We start from the raw sequence: 26,584 nt of genomic DNA, 5'->3' as shown, positions 1-26,584 counted from the left end.
GAAAGAGAAGACTCCAACGTAGACAACTACATGAAGGTTGCTATAGGGAGTGTAACGGAGGGAATGAGAAGACTCCAACGTAGACAACTCCAGGAAGGTTGCTATAGGGAGTGTAACGGAGGGAATGAGAAGACTCCAACGGAGACAACTCCAGGAAGGCTGCTATAGGGAGTGTAACGGAGGGAATGAGAAGACTCCAACGTATACAACTCCAGGAAGGTTGCTGTAGGGAGTGTAACGGAGGGAATGAGAAGACTCCAACGTAGACAACTCCAGGAAGGTTGCTGTGGGGAGTGTAACGGAGGGAATGAGAAGACTCCAACGTAGACAACTACATGAAGGTTGCTATAGGGAGTGTAACGGAGGGAATGAGAAGACTCCAACGTAAACAACTCCAGGAAGGTTGCTATAGGGAGTGTAACGGAGGGAATGAGAAGACTCCAACGTAGACAACTCCAGGAAGGTTGCTATAGGGAGTGTAACGGAGGGAATGAGAAGACTCCAACGTAGACAACTCCAGGAAGGTTGCTGTAGGGAGTGTAACGGAGGGAATGAGAAGACTCCAACGTAGACAACTCCAGGAAGGTTGCTATAGGGAGTGTAACGGAGGGAATGAGAAGACTCCAACGTAGACAACTCCAGGAAGGTTGCTATAGGGAGTGTAACGGAGGGAATGAGAAGACTCCAATGGAGACAACTCCAGGAAGGTTGCTATAGGGAGTGTAACGGAGGGAATGAGAAGACTCCAACGTAGACAACTCCAGGAAGGTTGCTGTACGGAGTGTAACGGGGGGAATGAGAAGACTCCAACATAGACAACTCCAGGAACGTTGCTATAGGGAGTGTAACGGAGGGAATGAGAAGACTCCATCGTAGACAACACCAGGAACGTTGCTATAGGGAGTGTAACGGAGGGAATGAGAAGACTCCAACGTAGACAACTCCAGCAAGGTTGCTATAGGGAGTGCTGGTAAACACACAGATGACATCCTCATGGATTTACTGTATACTGAGATGTGAAACCAGAGGTCGGGATCTATAACAACATACAGCTACTGACACTTTGCAATGTCAGTCAATGTTATAAAGTCAACACACAAGTTGTTCAAATCATTGTGGATTTTATTCCTTAATGTACAATAATATATAGATACACTGTTCCAACGTGTTTCATCTGTCAGATATACACCATGGACTGCATTAGGGTTGCACAATTCTGTTTACTTTCCCCAAAATTCCCAGAAATCCCGTTTTTTAGAATTCCGGGAATCAAGACGGAATAAGCAGGAAATCTGTACCGCTCCAACTGTATCGATGTGCGCTGAGAGTCGGAAAGCAAGTTCAGGGTGTGTTTTAATAAATAGACACAACGTAATACACAAACAAGAACAAAGGCCACAGACCGGAAGCACAGGGAGGGACAGATATAGGGAAGGAACCAAAGGGAGTGACAGATATAGGGAAGGAACCAAAGGGAGTGACATATATAGGGAAGGAACCACAGGGAGTGACAGATATAGGGAAGGAACCAAAGGGAGGGACATATATAGGGAAGGAACCAAAGGGAGGGACATATATAGGGAAGGAACCAAAGGGAGGGACATATTTAGGGAAGGAACCAAAGGGAGTGACAGATATAGGGAAGGAACCAAAGGGAGTGACATATATAGGGAAGGAACCACAGGGAGTGACAGATATAGGGAAGGAACCAAAGGGAGTGACATATATAGGGAAGGAACCACAGGGAGAGACATATATAGGGAAGGAACCAAAGGAAGTAACATATATAGGGAAGGAACCACAGGGAGAGACATATATAGGGAAGGAACCAAAGGAAGTAACATATATAGGGAAGGAACCACAGGGAGAGACAGATATAGGGAAGGAACCACAGGGAGGGACAGATATAGGGAAGGTAATCAGGGAAGTGATGGAGTCCAGGTGAGTGTCATAATGCGCGTAACGATGGTGACAGGTGCGCGTAACAATGGTGACAGGTGTGCGCCATAACGAGCAGCCTGGTGACCTCGAGACCGGAGAGGGAGCACATGTGACATCAACCAGGATTTCTGGGAAGTAACAGGAATGTTTACAGACAGTAGATGAACATTTAATACTGCAACTGAAGCAGAAATAAAGAGCTGTAGAACAGCTGAATGACAAGCACAGGTTCAATTCATAATCTTTATAATTTTACTGTACAACAAAATGTATTTATGAGAACAATGCATATGATTAAATTATAAACTGGAAACTAGACAGGAAAAGAGAGGAGAATAATTATATTACAGTACAATAACTTTCGTTAAATATGAAAAATAAATAATATTATCCAAATAAAATGATTTAATGTCATTAAAAAAACTGTAGGTAAATGTCAAATGGCAACAACCTGTTTTCAACCAATCAAAAAACAGGATGTTATTTTCTAATCTACTTTGCCTGGCAACGCCCAAACATGAAGAAAGACAAATGAATTCTCTCTCAAATCTCTGCTCTCTTCATAGGTTCCACTGCACGTCATGTGACTTCTCAACAATGACACCATTTCTGGGCAGATCCAGAATAATGACCAGGTTCAAACTCAGTTCATTGTGCTGAGATGACTAATGTTTCCTTAAATAAATAAAAATTCACAGAAATGTTCCATTTGCACAAAAAGCTGATTTCTCAAAAATGTTGTGCACACATTTGTTTACATTCCTGTTAGTGAGTATTTCTCCCTTGACAAGATAATCCACCTGGCAGGTGTGGCATATCAAGAATCTGATTAAACAGCATGATCACAATACAAGGCCACTCTAAAATGTGCCGTTTGGACAACAACACAATGCCACAGATGTCTCAAATTTTGAGGGAGCGTGCAATTGGCATGCTGACTGCAGGAATGTCAGCAAGAGCTGTTTACAGATAATTGAATGTTAATTTCTCCACCATAAACTGCCTCCAACGTCGCTTTAGAGAATTTGGCAGTACGTCCAACCAGCCTCACAACCTCAGACCACATGTAACCACACCAGCCCAGGACCTTCACATCCGCCTTCTTCACCTGCAGGATCATCTGAGGGGGGTGGAGGGGGTGCTGAGGAGTGTTTATGTCTGCAATAAAGTCCATTTGTGGGGAAAAACTAATTCTGATTGGCTGGGCCTGGCTCCCAAGTGGGTGGGCCTATGCCCTCTGTGCCCCTGCCCAGTGGGTGGGCCTATGCCCTCTGTGCCCCTGCCCAGTGGGTGGGCCTATGCCCTCTGTGCCCCTGCCCAGTGGGTGGGCCTATGCCCTCTGTGCCCCTGCCCAGTGGGTGGGCCTATGCCCTCTGTGCCCCTCCCAAGTGGGTGGGCCTATGCCCAGTCATGTTAAATCCATAGATTCGGTGCAAATAAATTTTTTTAAAGTGAAATTCTTGCATGTTGCGTTTCTATATTTGTTCAGTATAGTAGCGGTCTGAGAAGATAGAAACACCATGTGACCAACGCCGCCCCAGTCATAGACGGTTCTCTCTGCTACCGCACGGCAAGTGGTACCAGAGCACCAAGTCCAGGTCCAATAGGCTTCTAAACAGCTTCTAACACCCTGTATATAGCCTCCACATTGACTCTGTACTGGTACCCCCTGTTTATAGCCTCCACATTGACTCTGTACCGGTACCCCCTGTATATAGCCTCCACACTGACTCTGTACTGGTACCCCCTGTATATAGCCTCCACATTGACTCTGTACCGGTACCCCCTGTATATAGCCTCCACATTGACTCTGTACTGGTACCCCCTGTATATAGCCTCCACATTGACTCTGTACTGGTACCCCCTGTATATAGCCTCCACACTGACTCTGTACTGGTACCCCCTGTATATAGCCTCCACATTGACTCTGTACCGGTACCACCTGTATATAGCCTCCACATTGACTCTGTACCGGTACCCCCTGTATATAGCCTCCACATTGACTCTGTACTGGTACCCCCTGTATATAGCCTCCACACTGACTCTGTACTGGTACCCCCTGTATATAGCCTCCACATTGACTCTGTACTGGTACCCCCTGTATATAGCCTCCACATTGACTCTGTACCGGTACCCCCTGTATATAGTCTCCACATTGACTCTGTACTGGTACCCCCTGTATAGAGCCTCCACATTGACTCTGTACTGGTACCCCCTGTATATAGTCTCCACATTGACTCTGTACTGGTACCCCCTGTATATAGCCTCCACATTGACTCTGTACTAGTACCCCCTGTATATAGCCTCCACATTGACTCTGTACTAGTACCCCCTGTATATAGCCTCCACATTGACTCTGTACTAGTACCCCCTGTATATAGCCTCCACATTGACTCTGTACCCCCTGTATATAGCCTCCACATTGACTCTGTACTAGTACCCCCTGTATATAGTCTCCACATTGACTCTGCACTGGTACCCCCTGTATATAGTCTCCACATTGACTCTGTACTAGTACCCCCTGTATATAGCCTCCACATTGACTCTGTACCCCCTGTATATAGCCTCCACATTGACTCTGTACCGGTACCCCTGTATATAGCCTCCACATTGACTCTGTACTGGTACCCCCTGTATATAGCCTCCACATTGACTCTGTACTGGTACCCCCTGTATATAGCCTCCACATTGACTCTGTACTGGTACCCCCTGTATATAGCCTCCACATTGACTCTGTACTGGTACCCCCTGTATATAGCCTCCACAATGACTCTGTACTAGTGCCCCCTATATATAGCCTCCACATTGACTCTGTACTGGTACCCCCTGTATATAGCCTCCACATTGACTCTGCACTGGTACCCCCTGTATATAGCCTCCACATTGACTCAATAATGGTACCTCCTGTATATAGCCTCCACATTGACTCAATAATGGTACCCCCTGTATATAGCCTCCACATTGACTCTGTACCGGTACCCCTGTATATAGCCTCCACATTGACTCTGTACTGGTACCCCCTGTATATAGCCTCCACATTGACTCTGTACTGGTACCCCCTGTATATAGCCTCCACATTGACTCTGTACTGGTACCCCCTGTATATAGCCTCCACATTGACTCTGTACTGGTACCCCCTGTATATAGCCTCCACAATGACTCTGTACTAGTGCCCCCTATATATAGCCTCCACATTGACTCTGTACTGGTACCCCCTGTATATAGCCTCCACATTGACTCTGCACTGGTACCCCCTGTATATAGCCTCCACATTGACTCAATAATGGTACCTCCTGTATATAGCCTCCACATTGACTCAATAATGGTACCCCCTGTATATAGCCTCCACATTGACTCTGTACTGGTACCCCCTGTATATAGCCTCCACATTGACTCTGTACTGGTACCCCCTGTATATAGCCTCCACATTGACTCTGTACCGGTACCCCCTGTATATAGCCTCCACATTAACTCTGTACCAGTACCCCCTGTACATAGCCTCCACATTGACTCTGTACCGGTACCCCCTGTATATAGCCTCCACATTGACTCTGTACCGGTACCCCCTGTATATAGCCTCCACATTGACTCAATAATGGTACCCCCTGTATATAGCCTCCACATTGACTCTGTACTGGTACCCCCTGTATATAGCCTCCACATTGACTCTGTACCAGTACCCCCTGTACATAGCCTCCACATTGACTCTGTACCGGTACCCCCTGTATATAGCCTCCACATTGACTCTGTACCGGTACCCCTGTATATAGCCTCCACATTGACTCAATAATGGTACCCCCTGTATATAGCCTCCACATTGACTCTGTACTGGTACCCCCTGTATATAGCCTCCACATTGACTCTGTACTGGTACCCCCTGTATATAGCCTCCACATTGACTCTGTACCGGTACCCCCTGTATATAGCCTCCACATTAACTCTGTACCAGTACCCCCTGTACATAGCCTCCACATTGACTCTGTACCGGTACCCCCTGTATATAGCCTCCACATTGACTCTGTACCGGTACCCCCTGTACATAGCCTCCACATTGACTCTGTACCGGTACCCCCTGTATATAGCCTCCACATTGACTCAATACTGGTACCCCCTGTATATAGTCTCCACATTGACTCTGTAACGGTACCCCCTGTATAGAGCCTCCACATTGACTCTGTACCGGTACCCCCTGTATATAGCCTCCACATTGACTCTGTACCGTAATACCCTGTATATAGCCTCCACATTGACTCTGTACTGGTACCCCCTGTATATAGCCTCCACATTGACTCTGTACTGGTACCCCCTGTATATAGTCTCACTACTGTTATTTACTGCTGCTCTTTAATTATTTGTTATTCTTATAGCTTACTTTTTTTGCGTGTATTTTCTGAAAACTGCATTGTTGGTTAAAGGCTTGTAAGTAAGCATTTCACTGTAACGTCTACACATTTTGATTTGATTTGCAAAACATAAACACTTGTATCCATCAATCCACGATCAGATGCTGTGAGCCGAAACCTCAACAACAGGTTTACTTTGCAGCTGAAGATGTTGTTGTGTAAACATCCTCATTATAGTCAGAGTACTGCAGTATATAACACTGTGGGATATGAACATATCATATATAACAGAATAATGTGGGATATGAACATATATATATATATATATATATATATAAAACACTATAATGTGGGATATGAACATACCATATTTTTGTACGGGTTAACAACCGTTAATGGAAGTTGTCAGTAATCCATCTCAGGACAACTCTTGGTACTGATAGCAATGTAGTAAAGCTCCATAGTTTGCTGTGCACCATTAAAAAGACCTTCAGTGTCTTGATGAGGGATCAGTTCCTGCTGTAGGAGTAGTCTCTCTGCTGTAGGAGTAGTCTCCCTGCCGTAGGAGTAGTCTCCCTGCTGTAGGAGTAGTCTCCCTGCTGTAGGAGTAGTCTCTCTGCTGTAGGAGTAGTCTCCCTGCTGTAGGAGTAGTCTCCCTGCTGTAGGAGTAGTCTCCCTGCTGTAGGAGTAGTCTCCCTGCCGTAGGAGTAGTCTCCCTGCTGTAGGAGTAGTCTGTAGGAGTAGTCTCTCTGCTGTAGGAGTAGTCTCTCTGCTGTAGGAGTAGTCTCCCTGCTGTAGGAGTAGTCTCTCTGCTGTAGGAGTAGTCTCCCTGCTGTAGGAGTAGTCTGTAGGAGTAGTCTCCCTGCTGTAGGAGTAGTCTCCCTGCTGTAGGAGTAGTCTCTCTGCTGTAGGAGTAGTCTCCCTGCTGTAGGAGTAGTCTCTCTGCCGTAGGAGTAGTCTCCCTACTGTAGGAGTAGTCTCCCTGCTGTAGGAGTAGTCTCCCTGCTGTAGGAGTAGTCTCCCTGCTGTAGGAGTAGTCTCTCTGCCGTAGGAGTAGTCTGTAGGAGTAGTCTGTAGGAGTACTCTCTGTGCCGTAGTAGTAGTCTCCCTGCTGTAGGAGTAGTCTCCGTGCTGTAGGAGTAGTCTGTTGGAGTAGTCTCCGTGCCGTAGGAGTAGTCTCCCTACTGTAGGAGTAGTCTCCCTGTTGTAGGAGTAGTCTGCAGGAGTAGTCTCCCTGCTGTAGGAGTAGTCTCCCTGCTGTAGGGGTAGTCTCCCTGCTGTTGGAGTAGTCTCCCTGCTGTAGGAGTAGTCTCCCTGCTGTAGGGGTAGTCACCCTGCTGTAGGAGTAGTCTCCCTACTGTAGGGGTAGTCTCCCTGCTGTAGGAGTAGTCTGTAGGAGTAGTCTCCGTGCCGTGGGAGTAGTCTGTAGGAGTAGTCTGTAGGAGTACTCTCTGTGCCGTAGTAGTAGTCTCCCTGCTGTAGGAGTAGTCTCCCTACTGTAGGAGTAGTCTGTAGGAATAGTCTGTAGGAGTAGTCTGTAGGAATAGTCTGTAGGAGTAGTCTCCGTGCCGTAGGAGTAGTCCCTCCACTGTAGGAGTAGTCTATAGGGGTAGTCTGTGCTGTAGCAGTAGTCTCCCTGCTGTAGGAGTAGTCTCCCTGCTGTAGGAGTAGTCCCCCTGCTGTAGGAGTAGTCTCCCCGCTGTAGGAGTAGTCCCCCTGCTGTAGGAGTAGTCCCTTCTGCAGGAGTAGTCTGTAGGAGTAGTCTCCCTGCTGTAGGAGTAGTCTCCCTGCTGTAGGAGTCGTCTCCACGCTGTAGGAGTAATCTCTGTATTGTAGGAGTCGTCTCCCTACTGTAGGGGTAGTCTCCCTGCTGTAGGAGTAGTCTCCCTGCTGTAGGAGTAGTCCCCCTGCTGTAGGAGTAGTCTCCCCGCTGTAGGAGTAGTCCCCCTGCTGTAGGAGTAGTCTCCCTGCTGTAGGAGTAGTCTCCCTGCTGTAGGAGTAATCTCCGTATTGTAGGAGTAGTCTCCCCGCTGTAGGAGTAGTCCCCCTGCTGTAGGAGTAGTCTGTAGGAGTAGTCTCCCTGCTGTAGGAGTAGTCTGTAGGAGTAGTCCCCCTGCTGTAGGAGTAGTCTGTAGGAGTAGTCTCCCTGCTGTAGGAGTAGTCTCCCTGCTGTAGGAGTAGTCTCCCCGCTGTAGGAGTAATCTCCGTATTGTAGGAGTAGTCTCCCCGCTGTAGGAGTAGTCCCCCTGCTGTAGGAGTAGTCTGTAGGAGTAGTCTCCCTGCTGTAGGAGTAGTCTCCCTGCTGTAGGAGTAGTCTCCCTGCTGTAGGAGTAGTCTCCCTGCTGTAGGAGTAGTCTCCCCGCTGTAGGAGTAATCTCCGTATTGTAGGAGTAGTCTCCCCGCTGTAGGAGTAATCCCCGTATTGTAGGAGTAGTCTCCCTGCTGTAGGAGTAGTCCCCCTGCTGTAGGAGTAGTCTCCACGCTGTAGGAGTAGTCTGTAGGAGTAGTCTCCCCGCTGTAGGAGACTCAGTGAGTTCCAATACAATGGTTTTGTCAAGTCATGTGCTAAAACAAATGTTCCTTTATCCACTAGTTCCTGCCCCAAGGTTGTGAGACAAAACAGTGACTGTGTCGATCACGATGAAACAAAGTTCTCTCTCCTATCCAGCGTTGAGTTTGTCTGGGCTTGTTTGTTCTTCTCTATATCCTACCACCGTTAGGAATGTTGAGAACCTAGCACCAGCCACTAGAATAAATAGATGATGTAAATGTAAATGTAAGAAATAAATGAGTGAATGATTGATGTTATTACTAGATGGAGCTATTGAGGATTTCTATCCAGTATGGTTACAAGCTTGGTTACAGTTCATTAGTTTGAAGCAGTGAAAATTTGTGGGAGCTCGGGCTAGACAGCCTATCAGAAAGCAGAGCACTGCTTTCCCATCTCCATAGGCAGCAAATCAGAACACCTCTCTCCCTTCCAGGGCAGCCTATTAGAAAGCAGAGCACCTCTCTCTCTTCCAGGGCAGCCTATCAGAAAGCAGAGCCCCTCTCTCCCTTCCAGGGCAGCCTATCAGAAAGCAGAGCACCTCTCTCTCTTCCAGGGCAGCCTATCAGAAAGCAGAGCACCTCTCTCCCTTCCAGGGCAGCCTATCAGAAAGCAGAGCACCTCTCTCCCTTCCAGGGCAGCCTATCAGAAAGCAGAGCCCCTCTCTCCCTTCCAGGGCAGCCTATTAGAAAGCAGAGCACCTCGCTCTCTTCCAGGGCAGCCTATCAGAAAGCAGAGCCCCTCTCTCCATTCCAGGGCAGCCTATTAGAAAGCAGAGCCCCTCTCTCCCTTCCAGGGCAGCCTATCAGAAAGCAGAGCCCCTCTCTCCCTTCCAGGGCAGCCTATCAGAAAGCAGAGCCCCTCTCTCTCTTCCAGGGCAGCCTATCAGAAAGCAGAGCACCTCTCTCCCTTCCAGGGCAGCCTATCAGAAAGCAGAACACCTCTCTCCCTTCCAGGGCAGCCTATTAGAAAGCAGAGCCCCTCTCTCCCTTCCAGGGCAGCCTATCAGAAAGCAGAGCACCTCTCTCCCTTCTCCATAGAGGTCTTCCTAGCTCCCACGTTGAACTTGAACTTCGACTGGTCAGCGATCATCTGGTTGATTTCATTCTGTTTGTAGGAGGACAGTTTCTGACCAATCCCTGCTACCTTATTCTTGTCCTGGTTACCATGGATACACCTCAGACAGGCTCTGCCAATCAGGTAGGCCACCTCGGCCAGGTTGAGGAGAACACACACCCCCGACACGGAGAGCATGAACACGGTGAAGATGGTTTTCTCCGTGGGTCGTGACACGAAGCAGTCCACAGTGTTGGGGCAGGGGTACGAGTCACACTTGACCAGACGGAACATCTTGAAGTCAGGGTAGATCAAGTAGAATATATAAAGGAAGCCGACTTCCAGAACGATCCTAAACAGCACACTGATCATGTAGGTCCACCAGAGGGCGCCTGCGATCGCAAACTTCTGATACTTGATTTGTTCCAACTCCTTAGGGGAAGCGCGCCCGGACTTCTTCAGGATCTTCTTGTTGATATGTCTGCGATGGGCTACATGCATGGCCACTAGGAGAGCAGGCGTGGACACCAGGATGAGCTGCAAGGCCCACAGGCGGATGTGTGAGATGGGAAAGAACTGGTCATAGCAGACAGAGTTGCAGCCGGGCTGCTGGGTGTTGCAGGTGAAGCCAGACTTCTCGTCGCCCCAGACCGACTCGGCCGCCACCACGAGGACCAGGATTCTGAAGATGAAGATGACAGACAGCCAGATGCGGCCGATGCCGGTGGAATGCCTGTTTACGCCGCTGATCACGGCGTAAAACGACCCCCAGTTCATTTTCGATTCCAGGTCTGGAGAGGAGAAACGAGAAGGGATATAGTTCTGTAGACAATGTGTTGATGCAAGCTGACGTTCGATCACACTGGGAAGGGTGGTCATTCTCTATAAGAACGACCGTGTCAAGGAAACATGTAATGAAGGAATTAGGGGACATCAAGGTTGGTAACACATGTTGATTTGATTTGATTTGATTTAACAAATTGATATAGTCATTGAAACTGTACAATCTCTGAGTCAAGCCTTAATAAAGGCAATCAATCAAACCTGTAGTGAGGAAGAGAGAGTTCTTAAATAACCCCACAGGTGTACTGTATGTATCCAACCAACAATCATCCGAAATGAACTCAAATTACTAAAACACCAGACAGAGAAACATTCTCAAACCGTACTAATGTGGACTAAAACAGAACCTTCCTCCTATATAGTCAACAACCCCCAACAAAACACACCCTTGTCTGCACCTAGAAAAGTGCACTACTTTCAACCAGGACCCATTGAATAGGGTGTGATTTAGAAAGCAGCCCCAGTACTCCCTGAGCTGTTGGTCCTACCAGTCTCCGCTGGCAGCACCGGGTCCTTCAACCACCACCGTCAGGTGTAGCCATGGAGCTGGAGCGGTCGGGTCACAGCAACGGCAAACAAGACTCAGCCTATCCCTGGCCTGCGCTTTAAGAACCTCGGGGCGGTAGCCTAACACGGGCGTAACGTCACGCCACGTAACGCTCCGATAGCCAATAGCGAAACGATAACGGAGACATGTGATCCATTCAACAAGTATTAATACTGACTGACTGTAACCTGACCTTCAGACAGACGGACAAACGGACACGGCTACACCAGACAAACCAGCCAAGGTATATTCTCCAAGCAACGACTCAAACATCCATCTCACTAGAAGAATTTTACAACTAACTTCAGACAGACACTGTCTAAGACCTCTACTGTAACTGAAGAAATATAACCAATCTTGAAACAGTCTTCAAACTATGCCAATCATAAAATACGCCCAGATCAAACCAACAGAAGTTATTGTATTCGAGTGAACAGATGTTTCATATCAGTAACTACTGTCTTTCTGCAGAACCATTCTAGAATCTAGTCTGGAATTCTAGAATTCTCAGAGAACTCCAGAACACCTCAGAGAGTCAGAATCTCTTTCCTTTTCCTCAGGAATCTCAACACATCATCATCCGAAAGGTTAATGAAGAGAATCAGAGATATGATGGATTTTACCTTCAGCTGTGGTGGTACACAAAATGTGTACAAAGAAGGGTTAAATGAAATGTGTTTATTTTATCATCGAATCAGAAGGCTCTTGGCTTGTGAACACGATGCATTGGTAAAATGCTAATCATTCCCGCGACACTAGCCACTACCCTGCACCGTAGCAGAGCCCAGCGCAGCACAGCGGTCACATGGTCTTATATAAACTATTACCATACAATGCTGCCCTTTATCAGAGCCCCAACAAGACTCTGTGTTGTTCTGATAAAACGCCCTGGTTTCTGCCTACCCCCAGCAGAACATACAGTAGAAAGAATCTGTGTGGACACAAAAGGCCTGAGCTCCATGCCACATGAATTATTGTGCTGGGAGGGGAGGGCAGAGGGCCCGAACCACTGAGCGAGAGAGCAGGGAAAAAAGGCGGGCAGTGGGCAAAATGAGATGTTTGCAGAATCATTCAAGAAACTATAAATCTGAAACATTTCCAAAAGTGGACAGTCAATGTCTTTGTGTTATATACTGGGTGTTTATTTAGGGATTAGCTGGTTCTGATTGGCTTGTTTCCCTGATCTATCCATTAGCTGGTTCTGATTGGCTTGTTTCCCTGATCTATCCATGAGATGGTTCTGATTGGCTTGTTTCCCTGATCTATCCATTAGATGGTTCTGATTGGCTTGTTTCCCTGATCTATCCATTAGATGGTTCTGATTGGCTTGTTCTCCTGATCTATCCATGAGATGGTTCTGATTGGCTTGTTTCCCTGATCTATCCATTAGATGGTTCTGATTGGCTTGTTTCCCTGATCTATCCATTAGATGGTTCTGATTGGCTAGATCCCCTGATCTATCCATGATATGGTTCTGATTGGCTTGTTCCCTTGATCTATCCATTAGATGGTTCTGATTGGCTTGTTCCCCTGATCTATCCATTAGATGGTTCTGATTGGCTTGTTCTCCTGGTCTATCCATTAGATGGTTCTGATTGGCTTGTTCTCCTGATCTATCCATTAGATGGTTCTGATTGGCTTGTTTCCCTCATCTATCCATTAGCTGGTTCTGATTGGCTTGTTCTCCTGATCTATCCATTAGATGGTTCTGATTGGCTTGTTTCCCTGATCTATCCATTAGATGGTTCTGATTGGCTTGTTCCCCTGATCTATCCATTAGCTGGTTCTGATTGGCTTGTTCTGCTGATCTATCCATTAGATGGTTCTGATTGGCTTGTTCCCCTGGTCTATCAATTAGATGGTTCTGATTGGTCTTGTTTCCCTGATCTATCCATTCATAGCTCAAATCTCTAAATGTTATTTCTGTTCATCTGTCTATATTCCGCTAAGAATAACATTCACACCTCTTACCCAATCAGGTGTTAGTCATTCCATTCTAAGTGACTCATGTGGTCTCATGTCAGACAGAGGTTGAAAACAACCCTGCTGAGCCACAAGCCCTGAGGACACAAGCCCTGAGGACACAAGCCCTGAGCCCCAAGCCCTGAGGACACAAGCCCTGAGCCCTAAGCCCTGAGGACACAAGTCCTGAGCCCCAAGCCCTGAGGACACAAGCCCTGAGGACACAAGCCCAGAGCCCCAAGTCCTGAGGACACAAGCCCTGAGCCCCAAGCCCTGAGCCCCAAGCCCTGAGCCCCAAGCCCTGAGGACACAAGCCCTGAGGACACAAGCCCTGAGCCCCAAGCCCTGAGGACACAAGCCCTGAGTCCCAAGTCCTGAGAACACAAGCCCTGAGGACACAAGCCCTGAGCCCCAAGCCCTGAGGACACAAGCCCTGAGCCCCAAGCCCTGAGGACACAAGCCCCGAGGACACAAGCCCAGAGCCCCAAGTCCTGAGGACACAAGCCCTGAGCCCCAAGCCCTGAGCCCCAAGCCCTGAGCCCCAAGCCCTGAGGACACAAGTCCTGAGGACACAAGTCCTGAGGACACAAGCCCTGAGCCCCAAGCCCTGAGCCCCAAGCCCAGAGCCCCAAGCACTGAGGACACAAGCCCTGAGCCCCAAGTCCTGAGAACACAAGCCCTGAGCTCCAAGCCCTGAGGACACAAGCCCTGAGCCCCAAGCCCTGAGGACACAAGCCCTGAGGACACAAGCCCAGAGCCCCAAGTCTTGAGGACACAAGCCCTGAGCCCCAAGCCCTGAGCCCCAAGCCCTGAGGACACAAGCCCTGAGGACACAAGCCCTGAGCCCCAAGCCCTGAGGACACAAGCCCTGAGGACACAAGCCCTGAGGACACAAGCCCAGAGCCCCAAGTCCTGAGGACACAAGCCCTAAGCCCCAAGTTCTGAGCCCCAAGCCCTGAGGACACAAGCCCTGAGGACACAAGCCCAGAGCCCCAAGTCCTGAGTACACAAGCCCTGAGCCCCAAGTCCTGAGGACAAGCCCTGAGCCCCAAGTCCTGAGGACAAGCCCTGAGCCCCAAGTCCTGAGGACAAGCCCAGAGCCCCAAGCCCTGAGCCCCAAGTCCTGAGGACAAGCCCAGAGCCCCAAGCCAAGAGCCCTGAGCACACGTCATCACCTGGGGGAACCACCACAGAAAGGCTATATTTGCTTATCCGTTATTTTACCAGGTGAGTTGACTGAGAACATTCTCATTTACAGCAACGACCTGGGGAATAGTTACAGGGGAGAGGAGGGGGTGCATGTTTTAGAATAGGATACCATTGTACACCCAGCCATAAATCCTCAACATGACGCAGAGACAGACAGAAAAGGCTGTACGGACACTCCTGACCTGCAAACCAAAATGTACTTTCAGAATTGGTTAAGATTAGGTTATAGGGTTAATGGTCTGGTTAAAGTTAGAGATAAGGTAAGGGCAGTGCGTGACTTGGACTCAAATAGATTCCGGTACTCATTTTGTGTTCCGGTACGGTTTATATTTAGGTTCTGGAGCTCCACAACACTGTTGAGCTAGTGTTCTATAAGAGGATGAGGAGATCAAGCAGTTGAACATTTGAGGTTCCGGTACTCAGCTCTGTTGATCTCCTGCCCAAGTCAAGCACTAATTAAGAGTCCGTTTTCATTTTTTGGGGGTTAGTCGTTTTACAGGTCAAGAGTGTCTTTCCATCCCTGAGAAACAGGGCATTCAGAAAGTATTCAGACCCCTTCCCCTTTTCCACATTTTGTTACTTTACAGCCTTATTCTGTAATTGATTACATCATTTTTTTCGTCATCAATCTACACACAATACCCCATAATGACATCACAATACCCCATAATGACATCACAATACCCCATAATGACATCACAAAACCCCATAATGACATCACAATACCCCATAATGACATCACAATACCCCATAATGACATCACAATACCCCATAATGACAAAGCGCAAACAGATTTTTTTGACAATTTTGCAAATGTGTTAACATTAAAAAAAGGAAACAGCTTATTTATTCAGAACCTTTGCTATGAGTCTCGAAATTCAGCTCAGGTGCATCCTGTTTCCATTGATCATCCTTAAGATGTTTCTACAACTTGATTGGAGTCCACTTGTGGTAAATTCAATTGATTGGACACGATTTGGAAAGGCACACACACCTGTCTATATAAGGTCTGACATTTGACAGCGCATGTCAGAGTAAAAACCAAGCCATGAGGTCGAAAGAATTGTCCATGGAGCTCCGAGACAGGATTGTGTCGAGGCACAGATCTGGGGAAGGGTACCAAAATGTTTCTGCAGCATTGATTTTCTGGATTTTTTTTCTCATTTTGTCTGTCATAGTTGAAGTGTACCTATGATGAAAATTACAGGCCTCTCATCTTTTTAAGTGGGAGAACGTGCACAATTGGTGGCTGACTAAATACTTTTTTGCCCCTATGTATGTATGTATGTATGTATGTATGTATGTATGTATGTATGTATGTATGTATGTGTATATATATATATATATATATATATATATATAAATTCCCTAATTCTACCACCCCTCCCTTAATTGGAGTAAAATAACCGACAACACTTAGGCTGCTACTTAAACTTACACTTTATACATTTTACGAACACTATTTTTTATACATTTTACGGACACAGTCTATTTTACAATAGTTATCTTTATGTATTCATTTTGATTTGTTTTTAGGCCCACCCTCAAATCCTTTCCATCCATCTCTGAAAAACATCCAGCCTTGATTTCTAATCGACATATATTTTTCAACTGTGCTGTGGTGTTTCACAAGTTCTGAACCTTTATATTCTCATAGGTTCTACAGATTGTAAATTAAAGATGCATATTTTTACTAAATATTATTTTATTAAATCGATTGACTATGGCTTTTCAGATCACCCAGCAGTGCTACCAGAGTTAGCTTCAGGTAAATGTTGCAATTCTTGAGCCATATCTCGACCTATGACCAAAAACAACCTACATGTGGACAGGACCAAAACAAATGATCTAATTATTCTGTCTCTTCACAGCAAAATCTGCAGAGCTGGATGGTTGTATCCCCCATACATATTACATTCTAATGGAATTTTGTATAATAATTTGAATAGAAAAAATATTTTTTTTAATCCGGCGTTGTTTTGTTCATAAACAATGTGCCATGGAATCGGCACATTGAAAATATCTTCACAACTTTTTTGCTACCTGTATGGCACAGCTGTCAATTTTTTGGTCCTTAAATTAAGCTGGTATACTTTTTTAATTTATCACAATTTTCTTTAACTCATTTTATTCTTTCATCAAGTATAACGGGGAAAAGGCCATTCTTGAACATGGGGTTCATTTTTGAACATTTTTACTAATCTGCTGGAAAAACCATTTGGATTTAAGTACAACTTTTGTATGACTGAGAGGTTCAATTATTTAATATTTAATCATTTCAGCCCTCTGAACGAACATTCATTATATAAATAGACCCGTTTCATTTTGTCTGGTTTGCCATTCCAAATAAAGTGGAATATATTTTGCACATATAATATAATAAAGTTGTTCAGTGTAGGCAGGGCCATAAGTAAATAGGTAAATTATAGAATTAATCAGGGTGTATTTTCCTTTCCATGGTAGCAAGATCTTATCTATTTAAAAAAAAAAACTTTATATATTTTAATATTATTTTTAATTTAACTAGGCAAGTCAGTTAAGAACAAAGTCTTATTTTCAATGACAGCCTAGGAACAGTGGGTTAACTGCCTTGTTCAGGGGCAGAACGACAGATTTTTAACTTGTCCATTCGGGGATTCGATCCAGCAACCTTTCGGCAACTTGTCCAACGCTCCAACCACTAGGCCACTTACCTCCCCATATAAATGTATTGTTTTTCAGTCTCTCAGTCTCTGCGTTGATGCACCTGTACTGACCTCACCTTCTGGATGATAGTGGGGTGAACAGGCAGTGGCTCGGTGGTTGTTATCCTTGATGAGGCCTTCCTGTGACATCCGGTGCTCCTTCGTATGCTTAAAAGTGCTTCCTCTTTTCAAAATATCATCAAGGGGAATCATGAATGACAAACGTCACAGCATTGTTGCGTTAGGTGTTTGTTTAACGTAAATATATTCCTTTATGACCGGGACCTGTTAGTGGTAATTGTGAGAACTGCACTGTGATTTTAATTTGGTAAAAAATTAGGTTAGGGATTTTTTTTAATAAACATGAACAATCCCAATGTCGTTTAAATATTTAAATGTTCACACCCCTAATTGGAACCATTTATAAATGAGTATTATTTGTGATGCATGATGTGCATAGCCCAGCAGGTGACGCAAGACACTACAGTGAAAACACTGAGCTAACAGGAACTCTGAGGATGAGAGTTGTTCTGCATGGTGGTTTGGTGGTGCTTGCTGTGTCTCTGAGCCATACATAATGATGTCTGTATGACTGTCTCAGTCAGCAATACATGGTGCTTGCTGTGTCAGTCAGTAGAGCATGGTGCTTGCTGTGTCAGTCAGTAGAGCATGGTGCTTGCTGTGTGTCAGTCAGTAGAGCATGGTGCTTGCTGTGTCAGTCAGTAGAGCATGGTGCTCGCTGTGTCAGTCAGTAGAGCATGGTGCTTGCTGTGTCAGTCAGTAGAGCATGGTGCTTGCTGTGTCTCAGTCAGTAGAGCGTGGTGCTTGCTGTGTCAGTCAGTAGAGCATGGTGCTTGCTGTGTCAGTCAGTAGAGCATGGTGCTTGCTGTGTGTCAGTCAGTAGAGCATGGTGCTTGCTGTGTGTCAGTCAGTAGAGCATGGTGCTTGCTGTGTGTCAGTCAGTAGAGCATGGTGCTTGCTGTGTCTCAGTCAGTAGAGCGTGGTGCTTGCTGTGTCAGTCAGTAGAGCATGGTGCTTGCTGTGTCAGTCAGTAGAGCGTGGTGCTTGCTGTGTCAGTCAGTAGAGCATGGTGCTTGCCGTGTGTCAGTCAGTAGAGCATGGTGCTTGCTGTGTGTCAGTCAGTAGAGCATGGTGCTTGCTGTGTGTCAGTCAGTAGAGCATGGTGCTTGCTGTGTGTCAGTCAGTAGAGCATGGTGCTTGCTGTGTGTCAGTCAGTAGAGCATGGTGCTTGCTGTGTGTCAGTCAGTAGAGCATGGTGCTTGCTGTGTGTCAGTCAGTAGAGCGTGGTGCTTGCTGTGTGTCAGTCAGTAGAGCATGGTGCTTGCTGTGTGTCAGTCAGTAGAGCATGGTGCTTGCTGTGTGTCAGTCAGTAGAGCATGGTGCTTGCTGTGTGTCAGTCAGTAGAGCATGGTGCTTGCTGTGTGTCAGTCAGTAGAGCATGGTGCTTGCTGTGTGTCAGTCAGTAGAGCATGGTGCTTGCTGTGTGTCAGTCAGTAGAGCATGGTGCTTGCTGTGTGTCAGTCAGTAGAGCGTGGTGCTTGCTGTGTGTCAGTCAGTAGAGCGTGGTGCTTGCTGTGTCAGTCAGTAGAGCATGGTGCTTGCTGTGTCAGTCAGTAGAGCATGGTGCTTGCTGTATCAGTCAGTAGAGCGTGGTGCTTGCTGTGTCAGTCAGTAGAGCATGGTGCTTGCTGTGTGTCAGTCAGTAGAGCATGGTGCTTGCTGTGTCAGTCAGTAGAGCATGGTGCTTGCTGTGTCAGTCAGTAGAGCATGGTGCTTGCTGTGTCAGTCAGTAGTCACTACTCTGGATAGGAGCATCTGCTACAGAACTAAAATGTTTCCACAGTTCATGGATCATTTGATTTGTTTAATGTTTCATCATAACAAACACTCTGGAGTTGAAATACTACTCTTGAGTACCCTGATGATTATACTACAGTTCTGGAGACATCAAATTACAACCAAAAATAAACGTCTACAGACAGTCGCACGAAAACACAACGTTCTTAAATGAATCCGGTCAACAAAGACGGATCCAACAGCAGTGACATGATGTAAACATACAGAAAACAAAATGTCACCTTATTCCCTGTATAATCCACTACGTTTGGTCAACGGGGCCCTGGTCAAACAGCCTTACGGGGCCCTGGTCAAACAGCCTTACGGGGCCCTGGTCAAGCAGCATTACGGGGCCCTGGTCAAGCAGCCTTACGGGGCCCTGGTCAAACAGCCTTACGGGGCCCTGGTCAAACAGCCTTACGGGGCCCTGGTCAAACAGCCTTACGGGGCCCTGGTCAAACAGCCTTACGGGGCCCTGGTCAAACAGCCTTACGGGGCCCTGGTCAAACAGCCTTACGGGGCCCTGGTCAAACAGCCTTACGGGGCCCTGGTCAAGCAGCCTTACGGGGCCCTGGTCAATCAGCCTTACGGGGCCCTGGTCAAGCAGCCTTACGGGGCCCTGGTCAAGCAGCCTTACGGGGCCCTGGTCAAGCAGCCTTACGGGGCCCTGGTCAAGCAGCCTTACGGGGCCCTGGTCAAACAGCCTTACGGGGCCCTGGTCAAACAGCCTTACGGGGCCCTGGTCAAGCAGCCTTACGGGGCCCTGGTCAAGCAGCCTTACGGGGCCCTGGTCAAACAGCCTTACGGGGCCCTGGTCAAACAGCCTTACGGGGCCCTGGTCAAACAGCCTTACGGGGCCCTGGTCAAACAGCCTTACGGGGCCCTGGTCAAGCAGCCTGGTCACGGGGCCCTGGTCAAGCAGCCTTACGGGGCCCTGGTCAAGCAGCCTTACGGGGCCCTGGTCAAGCAGCCTTACGGGGCCCTGGTCAAGCAGCCTTACGGGGCCCTGGTCAAGCAGCCTTACGGGGCCCTGGTCAAGCAGCCTTACGGGGCCCTGGTCAAACGTAGTGCATTAAATAGGGAATAGGGTTGGACGCAGACAATACATTTCTACATGCACGCTCCAGTTGTGAACTGGCATTTCACGGCCATCTCTGGCCAGGGACCAGTTTATGACACACCCTCTAACGGGCTGTAACACATGACAGGGAAGGTGTTCAGTCTGTCTCAAAATACACTGAGCAGAAGCTCAGAAACACCCAATACATTATTCTCTCCTAACACCAGGAGATGGACTCGGTATGAACCCCTCCATGGCTGTTGGGCTGGGGTGGGGGCTGGTCAAACAGGGGGCTGAGGACAGGGCTGGTCAAACAGGGGGCTGGGGACGGGGCTGGTCAAACAGGGGGCTGGGTTGGGGGCTGGTCAAACAGAGGGCTGGGGAAGGGTCTGGTCAAACAAGGGGCTGGGGTGGGGGCTGGTCAAACAGGGGGCTGGGTTGGGGGCTGGGTTGGGGGCTGGTCAAACAGGGGGCTGGGTTGGGGGCTGGAGAGAAGCCAGGCGGTGGTTGGGGGCTGGGGTGGGGGCTGGTCAAACAGAGGGCTGGGTTGGGGGCTGGTCAAACAGGGGGCTGGGTTGGGGGCTGGGTTGGGGGCTGGGTTGGGGGCTGGTCAAACAGGGGGCTGGGTTGGGGGCTGGTCAAACAGGGGGCTGGGTTGGGGGCTGGTCAAACAGGGGGCTGGGGTGGGGGCTGGAGAGAAGCCAGGCGGTGGTTGGGGGCTGGGGTGGGGGCTGGTCAAACAGGGGGCTGGGGGCTGGAGAGAAGCCAGTCTGGGTTGGGGCTGGAGAGAAGCCAGGCTGGGGTGGGGGCTGGAAGTGGCTTGGTCCAGGCCTTCTCTGGGCCAGCAGCACGGCCAGTTTAAGGGTTAGTCGTGTTTCCCCTTGTCCTTCGTGGAGCCCTCGTTCCAGGCCACGTAGACAAACAAAGCCAGAACCACATGTACGGCCAGCACAGCTACGATGGCAGCATAGAAATAACTGTCAGAGTTAGACATCTGTAGGGAACCTGGAGAGAGGAGAGCAGGAGAGGTGGGGAGGAGAGAGAGGGTGGGAGGAAGGAGAGGGGAGGAGGAGAGAGAGAGGTGGAAGGAGAGGGGAGGAGGAGAGAGAGAGGTGGGAGGAAGGGGAGGAGGAGAGGGGAGGAGGAGATGAGGGAGGAGAGAGAGGTGGGAGGAAGGAGAGGTGGGGAGGAGAGAGAGGGTGGGAGGAAGGAGAGGGGAGGAGGAGGTAGAGAGAGGTGGGAGGAAGGGGAGGAGGAGAGGGGAGGAGGAGAGGAGGAGGAGAGAGAGAGGGGTGGGAGGAAGGAGAGGAGGAGAGAGAGGGGTGGGAGGAAGGAGAGGAGAGGAGGAGAGAGATGGGTGGGAGGAAGGAGAGGTGAGGAGGAGAGAGGGGTGGGAGGAAGGAGAGGTGAGGAGGAGAGAGGGGTGGGAGGAAGGAGAGGTGAGGAGGAGAGAGGGGTGGGAGGAAGGAGATGTGAGGAGGAGAGAGGGGTGGGAGGAAGGAGAGGTGAGGAGGAGAGAGGGGTGGGAGGAAGGAGAGGTGAGGAGGAGAGAGGGGTGGGAGGAAGGAGAGGTGAGGAGGAGAGAGGGGTGGGAGGAAGGAGAGGTGAGGAGGAGAGAGGAGGAAATTCAAATGAATTGTTTTTGAATATTGATTGGGATATTTAGGCGTCTCTCAGACAAGAAATAATGATTTACCTTCAAAGATGTATGCCTTTGATGCGAAGTACAGTCCTATGGGCAGGGTGACCATCAGGATGGTGAAGAAGAGAAGAGTTTTCAGAGCAGATACCAGAGAACTGTCATTCCTGCAGGAGAGACAATATATATCCTCCATCATATGTCTTGATGGTGGCTCTGGGTGAGTACATTACGTGAACTGCATGTGTTTGATATTATTGAATGCATAGACCTACTGTTAGCTATGGGACGTTAATACTGATAGAGCTAGCTAAAATACCTTATAATAGTGGTGCTGCCCTCTAGTGGGGACACTCAGAATGTAGACCCGTGGTGCTGCCCTCTAGTGGGGACACTCAGAATGTAGACCCGTGGTGCTGCCCTCTAGTGGGGAAACTCAGAATGTAGACCAGTGGTGCTGCCCTCTAGTGGGGACCTCAGAATGTAGACCAGTGGTGCTGCCCTCTAGTGGGGACCTCAGAATGTAGACCAGTGGTGCTGCCCTCTAGTGGGGAAACTCAGAATGTAGACCCGTGGTGCTGCCCTCTAGTGGGGAAACTCAGAATGTAGACCAGTGGTGCTGCCCTCTAGTGGGGAAACTCAGAATGTAGACCAGTGGTGCTGCCCTCTAGTGGGGACACTCAGAATGTAGACCAGTGGTGCTGCCCTCTAGTGGGAACACTCAGAATGTAGACCAGTGGTGCTGCCCTCTAGTGGGGACACTCAGAATGTAGACCAGTGGTGCTGGTCTGTAAACACCTGCTGGTGCTCCTCTCCATGTCCCTGCAGACGGTCTGGAAACACCTGCTGGTGCTCCTCTCCATGTCCCTACAGACGGTCTGGAAACACCTGCTGCTGCTCCTCTCCATGTCCCTACAGACGGTCTGGAAACACCTGCTGGTGCTCCTCTCCATGTCCCTGCAGACGGTCTGGAAACACCTGCCGGTGCTCCTCTCCATGTCCCTACAGACGGTCTGGAAACACCTGCTGGTGCTCCTCTCCATGTCCCTACAGACGGTCTGGAAACACCTGCTGGTGCTCCTCTCCATGTCCCTACAGACGGTCTGGAAACACCTGCTGGTGCTCCTCTCCATGTCCCTGCTTACGGTCTGGAAACACCTGCTGGTGCTCCTCTTCATGTCCCTACAGACGGTCTGGAAACACCTGCTGGTGCTCCTCTCCATGTCCCTACAGACGGTCTGGAAACACCTGCTGGTGCTCCTCTCCATGTCCCTGCAGACGGTCTGGAAACACCTGCCGGTGCTCCTCTCCATGTCCCTGCTTACGGAAACACCTGCTGGTGCTCCTCTTCATGTCTCTACAGACGGTCTGGAAACACCTGCTGGTGCTCCTCTCCATGTCCCTGCAGACGGTCTGGAAACACCTGCTGGTGCTCCTCTCCATGTCCCTGCTTACGGAAACACCTGCTGGTGCTCCTCTCCATGTCCCTACAGACGGTCTGGAAACACCTGCTGGTGCTCCTCTCCATGTCCCTGCAGACGGTCTGGAAACACCTGCTGGTGCTCCTCTCCATGTCCCTACTTACGGTCTGGAAACACCAGCCTAAAACCCCAAACAGCAAGCAATGCAGGTGTAGAAGCACGGTGGCTAGGAAAAACTCCCTAGAAAGGCCAGAACCTAGGAAGAAACCTAGAGAGGAACCAGGCTATGAGGGGTGGCCAGTCTTCTTCTGGCTGTGCCGGGTGGAGATTATAACAGAACATGGCCAAGATGTTCAAATGTTCATAGATGACCAGCAGGGTCAAATAATAATCAGTAGTTGTTGAGGGTGCAACAAGTCAGCACCTCAGGAGTGAATGTCAGTTGGCTTTTCATAGCCGATCATTAAGAGCATCTCTACCGCTCCTGCTGTCTCTAGAGAGTTGAAAACAGCAGGTCTGGGACAGGTAGCACGTCCAGGTGAACAGGTCAGGGTTTCATAGCCACAGGCAGAACAGTTGAAACTGGAGCAGCAGTATATTAATGGCAGGTGTGGGCTTTTTTTGCACAAAGTGCCTCTTCATGTATGGTACATATATTTGCAAATGAATCTCGTGAGGCCTCCAGATATTGACATTTTCTCTCTTAAAAAAAAAAAAAAGTCAGCTGTCTTATCTTTGTGGCTTGGATGCTTGGTGTCCAGATGTCTTTTCATTTTGAAGGGTTTCATGCTCTCATCAGCGAACAGCTCATTGCATAGGACGCCCAGTGGCCTACACTCACCCTGCCTGGCTTCTTTATATGGAAAACCATATTCCATGATGTCGGAGTTATATTTTCTCCAGTCGACAGGGGGCCGGGTTGTCTGCCTTGTCGTTGACATTGGAAGCAGCAGAAGAGGGAGCTGCACATTTTAAAAACGTGTCCATGATTTTACTCTGACAGCTAGCCCACATGAGTTAAATGACAGCGAACTATCCACCTGTGCAATGCCTGCAGACCACATCTGGATAGTTAGCTGTCAATCAATCTAACTGAAAATCTGTATTATCTGATTGGACGACATGTCACATTTAAAACAAAACAGTGTCAGAATGACATTTTTATTTATTTATTTTATTGGTCCTGTGTGTGTGTCTAGAAATCTGTAATTTCATAGGATCAGTTTTTGCGTGTGGGGCGAGAACATTATTGTATTGGTCAGTGAGTGTGTGCAGCCCGAAAACCCTCCGATACCGAACCCCACTACCGACCCGCTACACATGTAAATACAGCAGCAATAAACGGTGCTGTGGCATCCTTTCAAAATAAAAGTGTCGATGAGGAGGTTACCTTTCAAAATATTTTTAATTTTTAAATGTGTTATTATTATATATCTTTTTTTTCTTACACAAGTCCCGCGACCCCTTAAAATCCTCCCGCGACCTCCCAGTTGAGGTGCTGGCTAAAGCGCCTCGCTATCTATGTAATGAATGGGCTAATGTTAACTAACTATCTAATACGACGACTGAATCATTTGCACTCTCTTACCCTCTGAAATCCGGGGCTCCAGTATACGTGGTGCTAAGTGATGTTTTGGCATATCCTTCCATTTCTCTGAGAAATACAGCAAATAAAACAGCAAAATCTATATGAAATAGAGAGGGTAAACTGTTGTCGCTATGGATATATTTCAACACTTCCGCATTTGATCACGGGACAAGCACATGACTTCTTTCCAGTCTTTGGCATGAGAACTGTCTCAGTGCGTCATCTACTGGGTTGGTAGGAAATGGCACTTGATTCACCTGAGCGTGTGTGTGTGTGTGTGTGTGTGTGTGTGTGCGTGCGTGCGTGTGTGTGTGTGTGATGTGATGTAATCTCTGAAAGAGCTTGTAAGTAAGCATTTTATTACAAGGTCTACACCTGTTGTATTCGACGCACGTGACAAATACAATTTTATTTGATGTAATCTCAAATCCAAATCAAATCAAACTTTATTTGTCACATGCGCCGAAGTGTGGACCTTCATCGTGAAATGCTGATTTTACAATCCCTTAACTAACAGTCCAGTTCAAGAAGGGTTAAGAAAATATTTACAAAATAAACTAAAGTAACATTTTAAAATAAAAAGTAACACAATAAAATGACAATAAGAGGCTATATACAGGGGGGTACTGAGTCAATGTGCAGGGGTACAGGTAGGGGTGAAGTGACTCTGCAAAGACTCATTGTCGACTTCCAATGCATTCAACATGTTTGCATATGAGGTCTTTCAAAACCCAGACCAATATTTTCCTACCTCTCAAATGGTACCCTATTCCTTATAGACTGCACTACTTTTGGTTAGAGCCCTATTCCCTAGTGGCTTGTCAAAAGTAGTGCACTATATAGGGAACAGGGTGCTACGGCCCATAGGGCTCTGGTCTAAAGTAGTGCACTATATAGGGAACAGGGTTCCATAGGGCTCTGGTCTAAAGTAGTGCACTATATAGGGAATAGGGTACCATCTGGGATGCACGTATGATGTTTAAACCCTCTAAGAGGACACAGCAGGCCTATTAATAGCAAATCAAACATAAATAAATAAATTAGACTTTTAGAAACATCATCAACTGGTTTAAATGTTATTTACACAGGCTCCCAAATAGCAGTCAACTCCCTATATAGTGCACTTCTGTTGACCAGAGCCCAAGTAGTGCACTATATATAGGGAATAGGGTGCTACAGCCCATAGGGCTCTGGTCTAAAGTAGTGCACTATATAGGGAATAGGGTGCTACGGACCATAGGTCTCTGGTCTAAAGTAGTGCACTATATAGGGAATAGGGTGCTACGGACCATAGGTCTCTGGTCTAAAGTAGTGCACTATATAGGGAATAGGGTGCTACGGCCCATAGGGCTCTGGTCTAAAGTAGTGCACTATATAGGGAATAGGGTGCTTACGGCCCATAGGTCTCTGGTCTAAAGTAGTGTACTATATAGGGAATAGGGTGCTACGGCCCATAGGGCTCTGGTCTAAAGTAGTGTACTATATAGGGAATAGGGTGCTTACGGCCCATAGGTCTCTGGTCTAAAGTAGTGTACTATATAGGGAATAGGGTGCTACGGCCCATAGGGCTCTGGTCTAAAGTAGTGCACTATATAGGGAATAGGGTGCTTACGGCCCATAGGTCTCTGGTCTAAAGTAGTGCACTATATAGGGAATAGGGTGCTACGGCCCATAGGTCTCTGGTCTAAAGTAGTGCACTATATAGGGAATAGGGTGCTACGGCCCATAGGGCTCTGGTCTAAAGTAGTGCACTATATAGGGAATAGGGTGCTACGGCCCATAGGGCTCTGGTCTAAAGTAGTGCACTATATAGGGAATAGGGTGCTACAGCCCATAGGTCTCTGGTCTAAAGTAGTGCACTATATAGGGAATAGGGAGCCATTTGG

At 48.0% G+C, this 26,584-nt stretch overlaps 3 protein-coding genes across 3 annotated transcripts in view; all 3 read right to left on the bottom strand.

Moving 5' to 3' along the window:
* The window catches only part of LOC135526808 (gap junction alpha-3 protein-like), a 70,375-nt gene extending 59,084 nt beyond the window's left edge, over window positions 1-11,291 (bottom strand). Inside the window, exon 1 of the mRNA XM_064955476.1 lies at window positions 11,220-11,291. The gene's annotated coding sequence lies outside the window, so the exon portion shown is untranslated. The remainder of the gene's footprint in view (window positions 1-11,219) is intronic.
* Window positions 8,587-11,302, bottom strand: LOC135526809 (gap junction beta-1 protein-like). Its single transcript, XM_064955480.1, has 2 exons — window positions 11,220-11,302; window positions 8,587-10,679 (listed from the first exon to the last, which is right to left on the bottom strand). Exon 2 carries the CDS (start codon window positions 10,663-10,665, stop codon window positions 9,838-9,840), a length of 828 nt encoding a protein of 275 aa, XP_064811552.1. The 5' UTR covers window positions 10,666-10,679; window positions 11,220-11,302; the 3' UTR covers window positions 8,587-9,837.
* An 8,597-nt stretch (window positions 11,303-19,899) lies between these two features.
* Window positions 19,900-24,858, bottom strand: LOC135526806 (vacuolar ATPase assembly integral membrane protein vma21-like). The gene is made up of 3 exons (XM_064955473.1): window positions 24,699-24,858; window positions 21,747-21,856; window positions 19,900-21,055 (listed from the first exon to the last, which is right to left on the bottom strand). The coding sequence occupies exons 1-3, from the start codon at window positions 24,758-24,760 to the stop codon at window positions 20,916-20,918; spliced, it is 312 nt and encodes a 103-aa protein (XP_064811545.1). The 5' UTR covers window positions 24,761-24,858; the 3' UTR covers window positions 19,900-20,915.
* Between the last annotated feature and the right edge of the window lie 1,726 nt (window positions 24,859-26,584).

The sequence above is a fragment of the Oncorhynchus masou genome, chromosome 32 (assembly GCF_036934945.1).
Source record: "Oncorhynchus masou masou isolate Uvic2021 chromosome 32, UVic_Omas_1.1, whole genome shotgun sequence".
NCBI classification, from domain to species: Eukaryota; Metazoa; Chordata; class Actinopteri; order Salmoniformes; family Salmonidae; genus Oncorhynchus; species Oncorhynchus masou.
The sequence above is the reverse complement of the archived record's forward strand: the minus strand, read 5'-3'. Positions and strand labels throughout refer to the sequence as shown.